Source organism: Cannabis sativa, unplaced genomic scaffold, assembly GCF_029168945.1.
Source record: "Cannabis sativa cultivar Pink pepper isolate KNU-18-1 unplaced genomic scaffold, ASM2916894v1 Contig7, whole genome shotgun sequence".
Classification (NCBI taxonomy): domain Eukaryota; kingdom Viridiplantae; phylum Streptophyta; class Magnoliopsida; order Rosales; family Cannabaceae; genus Cannabis; species Cannabis sativa.
The window spans coordinates 857,479-872,056 of NW_026870043.1; the positions used below are offsets into that span (position 1 = coordinate 857,479).

A 14,578-nucleotide genomic window follows, 5' to 3' on the forward strand; every position below is an offset into this window, starting at 1 on the left:
TTTCTGTTTAGGCTATCCAAAATAACCCCACAATCAGAAGCTTTGCATCTAGTAGGTCTAAGATGAACCCCTAGATATTTTAAAGGAAAAGGACCCTCTTGCATTTGAACTAACTTCAGAATTTGAATCTTGGACTCTTCCTTCACTCCTCTAAAATAGATGTGCGATTTGGTATTGTTAATGGAGAGACTAGAGGAGTCATAAAACTTAATGAACGCCTCTTGCACTCCCTTAACCGAGCTAATGTTTCCCTTGCAAAAAATCAGAAGATCATTAGCAAAACACAAGTTGATAAGACCCAGTTGCTTACAATGAGGATGGAAACTAAAGCCCTTGTTCTTTGAATATTGAGCCAACAACCTTGTTAGATAATCCATGATCAGAACAAACAATAGAGGAGAAATAGGATCTCCTTGTCGGAGACCGTTTTCCCCCTTGAAAGAGCCTTGGATTCTACCATTCATCAAGAGATTGTACTTAGTACCCTTTAGACAGACCATTACCCAATGGATAAATCTTGAAGGGAAGCACAACTGTTTAAGTAAGTTCTCCAAGAAGTTCCAGTCAACAGTATCATAGGCGTTGCTTAAGTCAATTTTCATGATACATCTTGCTGAAATGTTCTTTCTGTTATAACCCTGCAAGAGATCCTGAAAGATAAGAACATTGTGAGCAAGAAGTCTGTTTTTAACAAAGGCTCCTTGGTTGCTGTGAACAAGCATCGGAAGCACATCAGAAAGTCTAGCACAAAGCATTTTAGAAATGCAATTATATAATGTATTACAACAAGCAATCAGTCTAAAGTCAATGGCCGCTTTAAGATCCTCAACTTTAGGGACAAGAGAGATAACTGTTTCATTAAGGAATGGAGGTAACTTCCCATTCTGAAAAAAAAACCCAAAATAGCAGACGAGACTTCCCCTCCAATTTGATTCCAAAGGGCCTTGAAGAAGCCTGACCCATAACCATCTAACCCGGGGCTTTTAGTAGAATGTATGCTGAACAAAGCCTTTTTAACATCTTTTCTAGTGAAACGTCTGATGAGATTAACTTGCTGCTCCAAATCAAGTAAGTTACCATATTGAATGCAGTCCAAATCAATCTCAGCTATGACTGAGCTCCTGCTGCCCATAAATCTCTTAAAGTGATTAAGAAAATGATTTACCACCTTCCCACAATCATCTTCAACATGGCTGCCAATAGAGAAGGTAGTAATTCTGTTCTCAAGTTTTCTTTTCCTCATACTAGCATGGAAATAGTTGGAATTCTCATCATTGCATCTCACCCAAGTTATTTTACTTTGTTGTCGCAGATAGCTAATATACTTAGCATGAGTTGTAGTAAAAGTTACCTGGCTGAGCTTCTCTTTCTGCTGTAAAGTGATATCTGTAGGGTTTTTAGCAAGCGCCTCTTGAGCTTGGTAAAGATCCTCTTTGGCCCTCTTGAAATCTCTAGTAACATCTCCCACCGAATCCTTGCTGAATCTACGCAAAACATGTTTAACTCTTAGCAGCTTTATGTTCACAGCATCAAGACCCTCCTTCTTAGTTTCACGCTGCCATCCTCCCATCACTGTTTCAGCAAAGCGATTATATAGCATCCAGTGATTACAAAACCGAAATAGTTTGTAACCAACTTGACCTATTTAATGGCTTTTGATTATGCAGAAACTGTGATCAGAAACATTGTCCCATTTGAAGATTGCATCTGTATTGGGGAAAGATTGATACCAACTACTATTAGTAAACACTCTATCCAACTTAGAGTAAATCCTATCCCCAACATCATGTTTATTGGACCAGGTGTTGTGGGATCCCGCACATTTAAATTCTTCAACTTCACCATTCGAGAGCCATTGTTGAGCATCTTCAATATCTTTAGCAGACACAGGATTCCCTCCAGTTCTATCATTATAGCGGAACATTGCATTGAAATCTCCAAAAATAACCCAAGGTTCCACATTCTGTCCAAGACTCTGTAACTTGCTCCAAAGGTCCTTCCTTTCATTTATAGAATTGAACCCATACACTGCAGTAACAAAAAAAGCAATCTGCAACCCACGGATTCTCACTTTACAATGAATAAGTTGAGGGTCCTCTATCAAGATGTCCACACTAACAAACTTCCTTTGCCACAACAGAAGAATTCTTCTCGAAATTATCTCACTAGAAAAGATTTCCAAATTTGGAAAATTATTTACAACATCATCAACTACTTTTTGATGCTTCACTTTGGTCTCAAAGAGAGCAGCAAAACCTACCTTATTCTCTCTACAAACATCAAGGATATCTCTTTGTTTATCCTTTTTATTCATGCCCCTAACATTCCAACCCAAAATATTACAAACTTCCATAATTTTTTGGATTAGAATTAGTAACCGTAGTCTCTTCATTCTCTCCCTGTAAAATAGTAAAACCATTGCTTGTTTTTGCTATTTGGGACTCAACAATAGTAGCCTTAGAACCCTTCTTCTTTGGTGTCACCCAATTAGTCTCATTCGCCACTCCATGTTACACAACCTGCTCATTATTCAGATTCAATTCAGCAACAGTACACTGCTTATCCTCCCTGACCCTTTTCCCTTCCAAATTCTCATTCCCCTTATCAACCTTATCATCTATACTCTCTAATTTTTCAGCAGCCAAATTATCTTTAACACCTGCTTTTTCCTTCTTCTCGGCTTTTTCTCCCATCTCCATTTTCTTATTCCAGGTAACCCTTTCCTCCTTGTTGCAAGTAGCAACAATATGTCCCAACATACCACAAGCAGCACACTTGGATGGCAGCCACTCATATTCAGCGGATTGTTCAACTAGTCTTTTATGCTTATTAATGAATGAAATGGTTTTCGGAGGGTTATCCGAGATATCCATGTCGACTAAAACACGAGAAAACTTGACCATTGTTCTCTTTTGAGTCACCTTATCAACCATGATTGGTTTTCCTATAGTACTAACAAGAGCACTTAGGTTGTTCTTTCCCCAATATTGTAGTCCCAACCCATTTAATCTCACCCACACAGGGACCGATTTTACCATACGTATCGAATCTAGGTCTGTCGACCATGGTCGTAACACAACTGGTTTTCTATCAAACTGAATTACACCAGATTCCATGACTAAATCTCTTTTTGCTTCATCTCTAAAATTCACCAAAGTGAACCCTGAATACATCCTTACAATTTTTTCTATCCCCAGGTTCCCCCAAACTCTATTAATAAACCCTTCAAAAACTTTGAAAGGAGGATTAGCACCTAAAACTATACATACTATAGCATTCTTCCAGTAGGAGGCTTCAATTTCTACTTCTTCCAAGTCCAATTTAGCAACAATCTGATCTCCTATTTTTAAGGGTTCCATAAAATTCAATCGGGTAGAAGGGGACAATACCTGATTGGATTTGAACTTGCTCCAAACATCCTTAGCATTGGATCGGAAGTCCACCTTCTCTGCATCATCAGGCCAACTCAACGATTTAGGGGTAACCTCCGCCTCTTCGCGAGTTGCAGAAACGACCTGCACTTCAGTCGCAGAACAAATCTGCTCCAACTCCACCACTTCGCAAGGGTCATGAAATACCTCGTGAACCAAATCAGAATCTTGGATCAGAGGGAGCTCTTCCGTCACCCCTGGACTTCTCGACCGCACCACCACTGGCCTTCGAACCACTCGTTTCTTCTTCACCATGAGAGAGAAACAGAGGTCACGCACGCCTATGAATTATATTTTAAATATTTAAATAACTTAGATATTTTTGTACAAATTTGAATGTTGCTTAATTTGAGATATTTTGACATATAATTATGGTAATTATTATTTATTTATTATTTTATTCCTAAAGTAATAATTATCTAACCAAATCTATTTTAAAATTGGTTTATTTTATTAAATTATAAGATCTGAAAGTGATATTGAAGATTCTTTCTTTCAAATCATTGATCTTATTTAATATTTAATTTAATTTTTTTCAAATAAACCTAGATATTTTAAAATTAGTTTTTTTTTTTTTATTATTTTGAGATTTTAAGGTTTGTTTTAACAACCCTAAATTTTCAAAATTTATTTGGTTAATTTAAGAATAATAATTCAATTATATTAATAACTTATTTCACATTTGTTACATGGACAATGTTTGTTTAATTTTATATTGTTTATTCAAAAAATTTTAACAAACCTATTATTTATTTTATCTAAATTACTATGATTAACTTGTTGACAGATCCACTGCTCTTATTTTAATCATAGTCCAATTATCAATAGATCTTATAAATAATTTGTAACAGGTAAATTTTGTACTTCTTTCATCTGTGTAAACCTAGTAACATGATAGGGCCCATCCAAATCATTTGACCACTGTGTGAGCCTATATGTTTGCTATTGGGCTTAGATGCATATAGGAAGCCCATTTAAGTTTTTACTAAGTAAATGGACTAGGTTGCTAAAATAAAATTTGACATAAGTAATTTTATTTAGGCCCAATTAGATTTGGGCTTATTCAATGAATAACAATTGTTTATTTAAAGGTTAAATTCCTCTCTTTTGGGCCTTGTGTGAGAGTTGCGGGCCAATAGAAGTGGGTACGACATACTGAACCCAGCTCCGCCTCAAATGAACTACCCCAATTGTGAAGACCCATTTTCCTTATTTAAATAATTGTATTAGTGTAATTATATTAGTCTAACCTAATTAAAATTGAATTAGCAACATAATTAACTTTTAAAATATATGAAATTTATTTTTCATTTTAATATTTTAAAGTTAATTTTAGAAAAACACTTAGTTAATGATATATATTCTAGATAGTTATTTTTATACTAGTTATTATTTCTAATATTAAATAGGAAAATATCATTGATTGTGAAATTAATTGTTTAATAATTAATTTTGGTACAATCTAAGTTTAGTATATTTTCCTAGTATTAAACTAGAATTAATAATTAAGTTTCCTCTATATTTAATTATTTATTTCTTGAATTTAATACATTAAATTAAATTGAAAATTTCAAATCTCAGTTGATTTTCATCATGATACTTAAATATTGTTATTTTTCATGTTATTTAATTAAAGTTGAAAATTATCTTAAGTTTGGAATATTATTTCAGAATAACTTGAATCTGAATAATTTTTAAAATATATTTTATTTTATTTTATTAATCTTTTTCCCACAATTTCGAAATTGCATTTCATTAATGCAGAAATATCGAATTTTATTCGAAAAATAGATTAAAGTTGAAAATTATTTATTTTAATTTTTGACCAACCTAAATCAATTATTTTTTTTCATTTAATGATTAATTAAAATAAAAGAACTAAAATATATTATAATTAGAAATTGAATTAATAAGTCAATGAAAGTCTAGATAGTTATTATCTGTTTTGCTTGAAGTATTTTTCTAGTGTATTTAATTAAATAAAAAATTAATATTTAAGTTGATTCTTGATCATGATACTTAAATATTTGAAATTTTTCTTTAATATTTAATTAAATAGGAAAATTATATTTTTTGTTGTAAATTACTTTTATTAATTAGTTTTGGGCCAACATAAAATTAGAATAATTTTTCAGGATTTATTTTTATTTTATTTTAACAAGCAATTTCGAAAATTGTATTCTTAAATACTTCAATTTTTTGAAATGCAATATATATTTATAGAAAGTTAAATTTAGTTGTAAATTAATTTAAATTAATTTTGAAACAACTTAAATTGAATAATTTTCTAAATATTTATTGGAAATTATTACTAAGATGGAAATAATTCATGTTATTTTCACATCCATCTAAGTATAATTTATAAATATTAAATTAAAATTTATATTTAGAATTTTTGATTCTAAATTGGAAATTTTAATTAAAGAAATATATATTTTAAATAAATTGATTAAAATAAATATTAGAAGAAAATACAACTCTTTCAAATAATGAGCTTTTAGTTATAAGGATATTCGATCTCCATTGTTGGTCTTACAATAGTTGAATGTTTTCAATATAACCTCGAGAAGCTAGACTTCGTCCCCTTTATGGATGGTTATTCGTTGAACGCATTTAACACCGTAAGATCTCATTTGATAAATGTTTTGTAAGTTTTCGTCTCTATTAGACTCTCCCCTACGGTGACTACTTAGAGATAAACTTATAAAACATGAAACAATGGTGGAAGCTCATAAAATGAGAATAACCTTGACTCTCGCCTACCGGGACAACGTTGGATTCTTATTTTGATCGAATAAAAGGTTGCTAGAATGGTTTGCATTTTAGATGAGCTGACAACTATGTTCAATGAATGATACTTTGACTCTCGCCTACCGGGACACTATATCAGTTTGCTGAAAACCTTGGAAATTATTTAGGATTGTATGTTTTAGTATTTTCACTTGTCATTCCTACTTGCTATGTGTTTAATAATTTCTGAATTGTGTATAAATTTATATTGAACCATGTTAATTTCTGTTATTATTTATAGATTAATTTCGAATCTTCAATGTTGGTCTAACTAGGTTTGTTGTTCTAATGGGACAAATCCCTAATGGATTGTCAACATTAGACAAACATAATAGTGTTAGATCTCGAAAGATAAATACCGTAAATGCAATATCTAGCTCTTCATCAAACAAGAAGATTACTTTGACTCTCGAAGCATCGTTGGATTCTTATTTAAATACGAAATTATCGTAATTCCTTTTAGCTTATTCATTTCGAATTAGCTCAATAACATATCATTGGATGAATGGTCTATAAATCATTTCATGTCATTATATTTTCTCTTAAGAAATTAAATGACACATATGATTATATTCCCGAAATTCTATCCCAAAATGATATAAATTCTCAATCTTAGAAATAACCTACTTGTATGGGCAAATCAAACTTAGAGTTAGATTAGTAGTGGTGGTCCAAGAAAGAATTACTCATTATACAGTTACGCTTTTCTTAAGTGTTTAATAACCATTCTCTATCAATGGATTCAAACTGTATGAGTTTAGTATTCTGTGACCAGAATCCACTTACACTATTCTAAGAACTCTATGTAACTAAACTTAAGTCATCAAAAGACTACAACCATTTTTTTTAATCTATGGCATTTGTATCTTGTTCATTGTGGTTTTGACAAGATCAATCTATGCAAAGTGTTAATATGCCTATATCCACTGAAAGTATAATCATCTCATTCGGAGATGGATGTTATTAGATATGGGTGGAGATCTTGCGAATTGATAAGGGTGGAGAAATAGTTATTAGATATGCAGTTCAAAGATCATTAATTTGATTTTTGAACTATATCCAACTTACCTCCCTAGAAATTCGATTTGCATGTTGAAGATTAGTTACTAGTTGTTGCCTAAATCCTTCTATGGTAATATAATTTTAGAATGATGCAATGGTTGTATACTTAATGTAAATCATTACTAGATTCATGGATGACCTAATCGAAATCTTAAGAAAAGTTAGAACTTTTAACCATGGTTTACATGTTTGTTAGCTATTCTAAGTGATTAGGGGTGGACCTGTTGGGTTTTATGCCCTAAATAAAACTCATTTCATATAATCAGATTTACTTATTAATAAAGATCAGAAATAACATTTTATGTTGCATGGTTCACATGATTTATTTCATGATTATATGTGTATATAATGTATGAATTCTTTTTAAGTCCAAGACATATGAGTTGGTTAAAGATTATAGTGTTGTCAGCACAGTGGAATATAATCTTTATTATATGTTCAAAAGTTGATTCCCTGATTTGTCAGAACACTGGATTTAGACTGACATGGTGTAATCAGCGATAGGTATTCTTACACCTTGGAAAAGTGTTATGTCCTTTCCAGGACAGTGGCAAAGTTTACCAGTATCGGATGCATGGAGTATGCATTGGAATGGACCGATATTGAACTTTGAATTAGATTTTGAAACTTACCGTAAACATCTATTCAATTCAATATCATAAGTTGATCCTAGATCACATGATCGAAATCCTGATATGGTTAGGCTCAATTTCAAGAGTATTATTCGTGTGCTTTGATTTGTTAGTTAAGCCTAATTTTTAGTCTGGGCAATACATACATTTTGGGAACACGGTAGTGCAATTGAGTGGGAGTGCTAACATAAATATGGAATCTATAGCTTCTATTTGGCAAATAGAAGTAAAGGATGATTTCCTTTGAGCTTAACCAAACGAAGATAAATGGTGGAGATCTCATTTCACTTAGGTGAAATATCATTTATACAGGGTTAAGTGTTTTAAGGATAAAATACATTGTAGGGTGTTACGGTAATTTAATCCTGTCCAGTGTAAATCATCCATATAGAGGATCATTGATCACATTAGGGTTATAACAATGGATAACTAATGACGTGTCTATATCGTGGAACATATAGAGCATTTCTATATGACTGAGAGTGCAATTCCAAGTTCTAAGTGTGGATTCAATGAGGAATTAATAAGTTAGGGAATTTACTTGGTAAATTCGGTTCGACTTATTGGAAGCTCGGTTATATAGACCCATGGTCCCCATACTAGTTGAGGCCATACTTCTTGTAAGACTCAGTTAATTGATTTTAATTAATCAATTATAATTCTAAAAGTTAGACTATGTCTACTTTATGAATTCTCACAGTTTAAGGATGAAATCGTAAAGAAAAGGGTTTCTAGGTTTAATTATTAATTAAGAGACTTTGTATGTCTAATTAATAATTATTTTAAATGACAATATTATTTAATAATCTATTTTAGTTATTAAATAATTAGTTTTGGCATTTAAATGATTAGAATTGGAAAAGTGGCATTTTTGGAGAAATAGAAATAAAATTGAGGAAACTGCAAAATCCAAGTGAGGCACATTTTCCCTCTATGGCCGAGCACTTCCTTTGTGTTTCCCAATTATTATTTTTATTTTTTAATTGCCATGTAATTGCTAATCAAAGCCTAGCAAAAATAGGAAAGTGGTGGATCACACTAAATAAGGCAGTTAATTGATTACACAGTAATTAAGGAAACTGTTTATTTGGAAAGTTGTGCTCTCCCTTTTCCCTATATAAAGCAACCTTGCTCTCTTCTCTTGCATGGATGAAACGCCACGAAATTAAGAGAGAAAAATAGAGAGAAATTTTAAAATCCTTGTGAGATGAGTAGTGCCCACACACATCAAGTGGTATCTCAATCATAGTATGGAAGACTGTGGAATTACTACATCAAAGAAGGAGAAAAGAAGATCCAGGTTCAGATCTTGGTGATGCTCTGCTACAGAAAGGAATCAAGGGCTAGAGATCTGAATGGAAGGAGTCATATTATTCCGCTGCACCCACTGTAAGGTTTTCTAACTTTATATGTGTTTATTTTCATTGTTTTAGAATTCATATTAGGTTGTTAATCCAACATACTTGTTAGTAAATCTAGATCCTGGTAAAATAATTTCCAACAACTGGCACCAGAGCCATGGTAATGATTTACTTTCATGTAATATGAATTAAAACGATGATTGCATGTTTCTGTGTTGATTTGGATGGTTTCATGTTGGTTTATGTGCTTATGTGATGAATGTTAATGTTGTACGAAATTTTTCCATGAAAAATATTTTTCAATTTTTAAAAATATTTTATTTGGATTCCTTGTGAAAAATTAAGCAATTTTGTTTTTTACTGAACTCGATTTCCATAAAAAAAGAAAAAGTTATGAATTTTGGAAAAATAGGGATTTCGGGTATGCAGGGTGCTCAATCGCACGCGTGTGACACGTCCGAGTGCACCCTGCCAGCGCCCGTATGCCTCGCCCATGCACCCTGCTGACGCCGAGAAACCTCGGCTGGGTGCCTTGTGTCCGCGCGCGTAGGAGGCTGCGTGCAGCCTTCCTGGGCTGCACGTGCAGCCTCCTGGGCAGTTTCCCAAAAATTGCGTTTTTTTGAGGTTTTTCCCCAAAAATCCAATTTTTTTCATGGGATTGTTTCCCAAAATTCATTTTTCCTTTCTTAAATATTTCTAAATTAAAATGTTTCCAATTTTAAATACTTTCAATTTGGAATTCTTTCCAATTTTAAATATTTCTTTTTTGGATTGTTTCCAATTTTTAAATATTTGTCATTATGGTCAGATTTAAAAATTTGTTAACTTCTTTAATATTTATTTATTATTTAATTATAAGATTAGATATTTTGATATTTAAGATATTTTAAATTAAAAGATAACTTTGTCTTTTTATTTAAAATATTATATTAAAATTATCTTATATGGTAAATTAAATAATTAATAAATTTGAAATTAACATAGATATTTTTATAGATATACTTACCATAATGTTTTTCAAATTCAAAAATTTGTTATTTTGTTAAATATTTAATTATTTATAAATTATAAGTATAAAAATGATATTTTTTCTATATATATCATTTTCTCCTTATTAGAAATTTATAAATCATATCTTAAATATTTAAATAACATAGATATTTTTGTAGAGATTTGAATATTGCTTAATTTGAGATATTTTGACATATAATTATGGTAATTATTATTTAACCAAATCTATTTTAAAATTGGTTTATTTTATTAAATTATAAGATCTGAAAGTGATATTGGAGATTCTTTCCTTTTAAATCATTGATCTTATTAGATATTTAATTTAATTTAATTCAAATAAACCTAGATATTTTAAAATTAGTTTCCTTTATTTGGTTAGTTTAAGAATAATAATTTAATTATATTAATATCTATATTCACATCTGTTACATGGACAATGTTTGTTTATTTATATTGTTTATTCAAAAACTTTTTTTAACAAACCTATTATTTATCTGATCTAAATTGCTATGATTAACTTGGTGACAGATCATGATCCAATGATCTGATTTTAATCATAGTCCAATTGACGATAGATCTTATAAATAATTTGTAATAGGTAAATTTTGTACTTCTTTCATCTGTGTAAACCTAGTAACATGATAGGGTCCATCCAAATCATTTGACCTGTGTGAGCCTATATGTTTGCTTTTGGGCTTAGATACATATAGGGAGCCCATTTAAGTTTTTACTAAGTAAATGGACTAGGTTGCTAAAATAAATTGACATAAGGAAATTTATTTAGGCCTAATTAGATTTGGGCTTATTCAATGAATAACAATTGTTTATTTTAAGGTTAAATTCCTCTCTTTTAGGCCTTGTGTGAGAGTTGGGGGCCATAGAAGTGGGTACGACATACTGAACCCAGCTCCCCCTCACATGAACTACCCCAATTGTGAAGGCCCCTTTGCCTTATTTAAATAATTGTATTAGGTTAATTATATTAGTCTAACCTAATTAAAATTGAATTAGCAACATAATTAACTTTTAAAATATATGAAATTTATTTTTCATGTAAAATTTTAAAGTTAATTTTAGAAAAACACTTAGTCAATGATATATTCTAGATAGTTATTTCTGGTACTAGTTATTATTTCTAATATTAAATAGGAAAATATCATAGATTGTGAAATTAATTGTTTCCTAATTAATTTTGGTACAATCTAAGTTTAGTATATTTTCCTAGTATTAAACTAGAATTAATAATTAAGTTTCCTCTTTACTTAATTATTTATTTCTTGAATTTAATACATTTAATAAAATTGAAAATTTCAATATCTAAGTTGATTTTCATCATGATACTTTAATATTGTTATTTTCATGTTATTTAATTAAAGTTGAAAATTATTTTAAGTTTGGAATCTTATTTCAGAATAACTTAAAGCTGAATAATTTTCAAAATATATTTTATTTTATTTTATTAATCATTTCCCAAAATTTCGAAATTGCATTTCTCTAATGCAGAAATTTCGAATTTTATTTGAAAAATAGATTAAAGTTGAAAATTATTTATTTAATTTGGACCAACTTAAATCAATGACTATTTCATTTAATGGTTAATTAAAATAAATGAACTAAAATATATTATAATTATAAATTGGATTAATTAGTCTATGAAAGTCTAGATAGATATTCTCTGTTTTGCTTGAAGTATTTTTCTAGTGTATTTAATTAAATAGAAAATTAATATTTAAGTTGATTTTTTAATCATGATACTTAAATATTTGAAATTTTTCTTAGATATTTAATTAAATAGGAAAATTATATTTTTTGTTGAAAATTAATTTTTATTAATTAATTTTGGGCCAACATAAAATTAGATAATTTTCCAGGATTTATTTTATTTTATTTTAAAGCATTTTCGAAAATGCAATATATATTTATAGAAAATTAAATTTGAGTTGTAAATTAATTCAAATTAATTTTGAAACAACTTAAATTGAATAATTTTCTAAATATTTATGGAAATTATTACTAAGATGGAAATAATTCACGTTATTTCGTATCCATCTAAGTATAATTTATAAATATTAAATTAAAATTTATATTTAGAATTTTTCATTCTAAATTGGAAATTTTAATTAAATAAATATATATTTAAAATAAATGGATTAAAATAAATATTAGAAGAAAATACAACCCTTCATTAAATAATGAGCTTTATTATTATAAGGATATTCGATCTCCATTGTTGGTTTTACATAGCTATTGTTTTAGTGAGTAATCCTCCCTAATGGAGGAACGTTCATTAGCAAGTTAGCACCGTTTAATCTCGAAAGATAAGTAATCTTGTAAGTTTTTTATATAGTTTATGACCACCCTAATGGTGGCGACTGTATAAGACTTGCAAAAATATGAAACAATGGTGGAAGCTCATAAGATAGAATAACCTTGACTCTCGCCTAAACGGGACAACGCGGATTCACATCTTGATCGAATAAAAGGTTGCTAGAATGTTTGACATTTTAGATGAGCTAACAACTCTATTCAATGGATTGTAGCTTTGACTCTCGTCTAAACGGGACACTGATATCAGTTTGTTGAAAACCTTAGAAATTATTTAGGATTGTATGTTTTAGTATTTTCACTTGTCATTCCTACTTGATATATGCTTGATAATTTCTGAATTGTGTATGAATTTATATTGAACCATGTTATTTTCTGTTATTAAATTGTAGTTTAATTTCGAATCTTCATTGTTGGTCTAACTTGATTTGTTTTTCTAATGAGATAAATCCCTAATGGATTTTCACCATTAGACTAACATAATAGTGTTAGATCTCGAAAGATAAATATTGTATATGCAAGGTCTAGCTATTCATCAATTGATGACATCTTAGACTAGTGTTTTACAATATGAAACAAGAAGATTCTATAAATAAGATTACTTTGACTCTCGCTAATCGGAGCATCGTTGGATTCTTATTTAAAACGAAATTTTCCTAATTCCTCTTAGCTTATTCATTTCGAATAAGCTTAATGACATATCATTGGATGAATGGTCTATAAATCATATAAAGTCATATTTTCTCTTAAGAAATTGGATGACGCATATGATTATATTCCCGGAATTCTATCCAAAAATGATATAAATCCTCAATCTTAGATATCTCCTACTTGTATAGGCAAATCATAGAGTTAGATTAGTAGTGGTGGTCCAAGAAAGAATGACTAATTATACAGTTACACTTTCACAAGTGTTTAATAACCATTTTCTATCAATGGATTCAAACCGTATGAGTTTAGTATTCTGTGACCAGAATCCACTTGCACTATTGTAAGAACTCTTTGATGTAACTAAACTTAAGTCATCAAAAGATACAACCACATATTTTATAAATCTAAGGCATTTGTATCTTGTTCATAGTTGTTTTGACAAGATCATTCTCTGCAAAGAATTAATATGCCTATATCCACTGAAAGTAATTTCATCTCATTCGCAGATGGATGTACATTCAGGGGTGGATATGAGTTTTCGTTGTATTCTTAAAACGATCACTCTAGATTTTACCTTATGCAAAGGAAATTTGAAATGTTTGAAAAATTTCATGAATTTCTAGCAATGGTGAAGGTAAGTGGTTAAAGATCTTGCGAACTGATAGGGGTGGAGAAAAAGTTAGTAGATATGCAGTTCAAAGATCATTAATTTGATTTTGAATTATATCCAAACTTACCTCCCCAGAAATTCGAGTTGCATATTGATGATTAGTTACTAGTCGTTGCCTAAATCCTTATATGGAAATTTCAGAATGATGTAATGGTTGTATACTTAATGTAAATCATTACTAGATTCATGGATGACCTAATCGAAATCTTAAGAAAAGCTAGAACTGCTAACCCTGGTTTGCATGTTTGTTAGCTATTCTAAGTGATTAGGGGTGGAGCATCCCATAGTCATTAGATAAGAAAGTGTTTGTTTAAACAAATGCTGCTTTTCTAAGAAAATGACTAAGTCTGAAAATAAAGTAGCAAATAAAGGAGATATTTTTTCTTGATTCCATAAGTGTTCTATCATCTTATTCGTTACAAGATGATCCCACTGCCTCTGTTGTCTTAACACAACTGAAGAGGTCTATACCATTTAGTTTTCTTAGACATAGTTCACGGTACCTTGTTGTAGTGGGAGAGTTTCTAGGAACTCACCTTCTTATAACTTGGAAGACACTAGTGATTAAAATCCATTGTCAGTTTAAACAAGTAATTGATTGTCAAGATAAGAAACTAAGAAGAAAGCCAATAGAACTATAGTTTG

The 14,578-nt window shown here is 30.2% G+C and overlaps 1 protein-coding gene across 1 annotated transcript; it reads right to left on the bottom strand.

The window, feature by feature from the left end:
* Positions 1-793: 793 nt before the first annotated feature.
* Positions 794-2,419, bottom strand: LOC133033437 (uncharacterized). Its single transcript, XM_061108160.1, has 2 exons — positions 1,672-2,419; positions 794-1,572 (listed from the first exon to the last, which is right to left on the bottom strand). Exons 1-2 carry the CDS (start codon positions 2,417-2,419, stop codon positions 794-796), a joined length of 1,527 nt encoding a protein of 508 aa, XP_060964143.1.
* Positions 2,420-14,578: the final 12,159 nt, after the last annotated feature.

Excerpts from the sequence above, each read along its gene's own strand:
- LOC133033437 (XM_061108160.1), bottom strand. The coding sequence starts at position 2,419 with ATGGTTTTACTATTTTACAGGGAGAGAATGAAGAGACTACGGTTACTA. Across the intron at positions 1,573-1,671 it reads GGACAATGTTTCTGATCACA|TGATGGGAGGATGGCAGCGT; the intron begins GTTTCTGCATAA and ends TTGCTGAAACAG.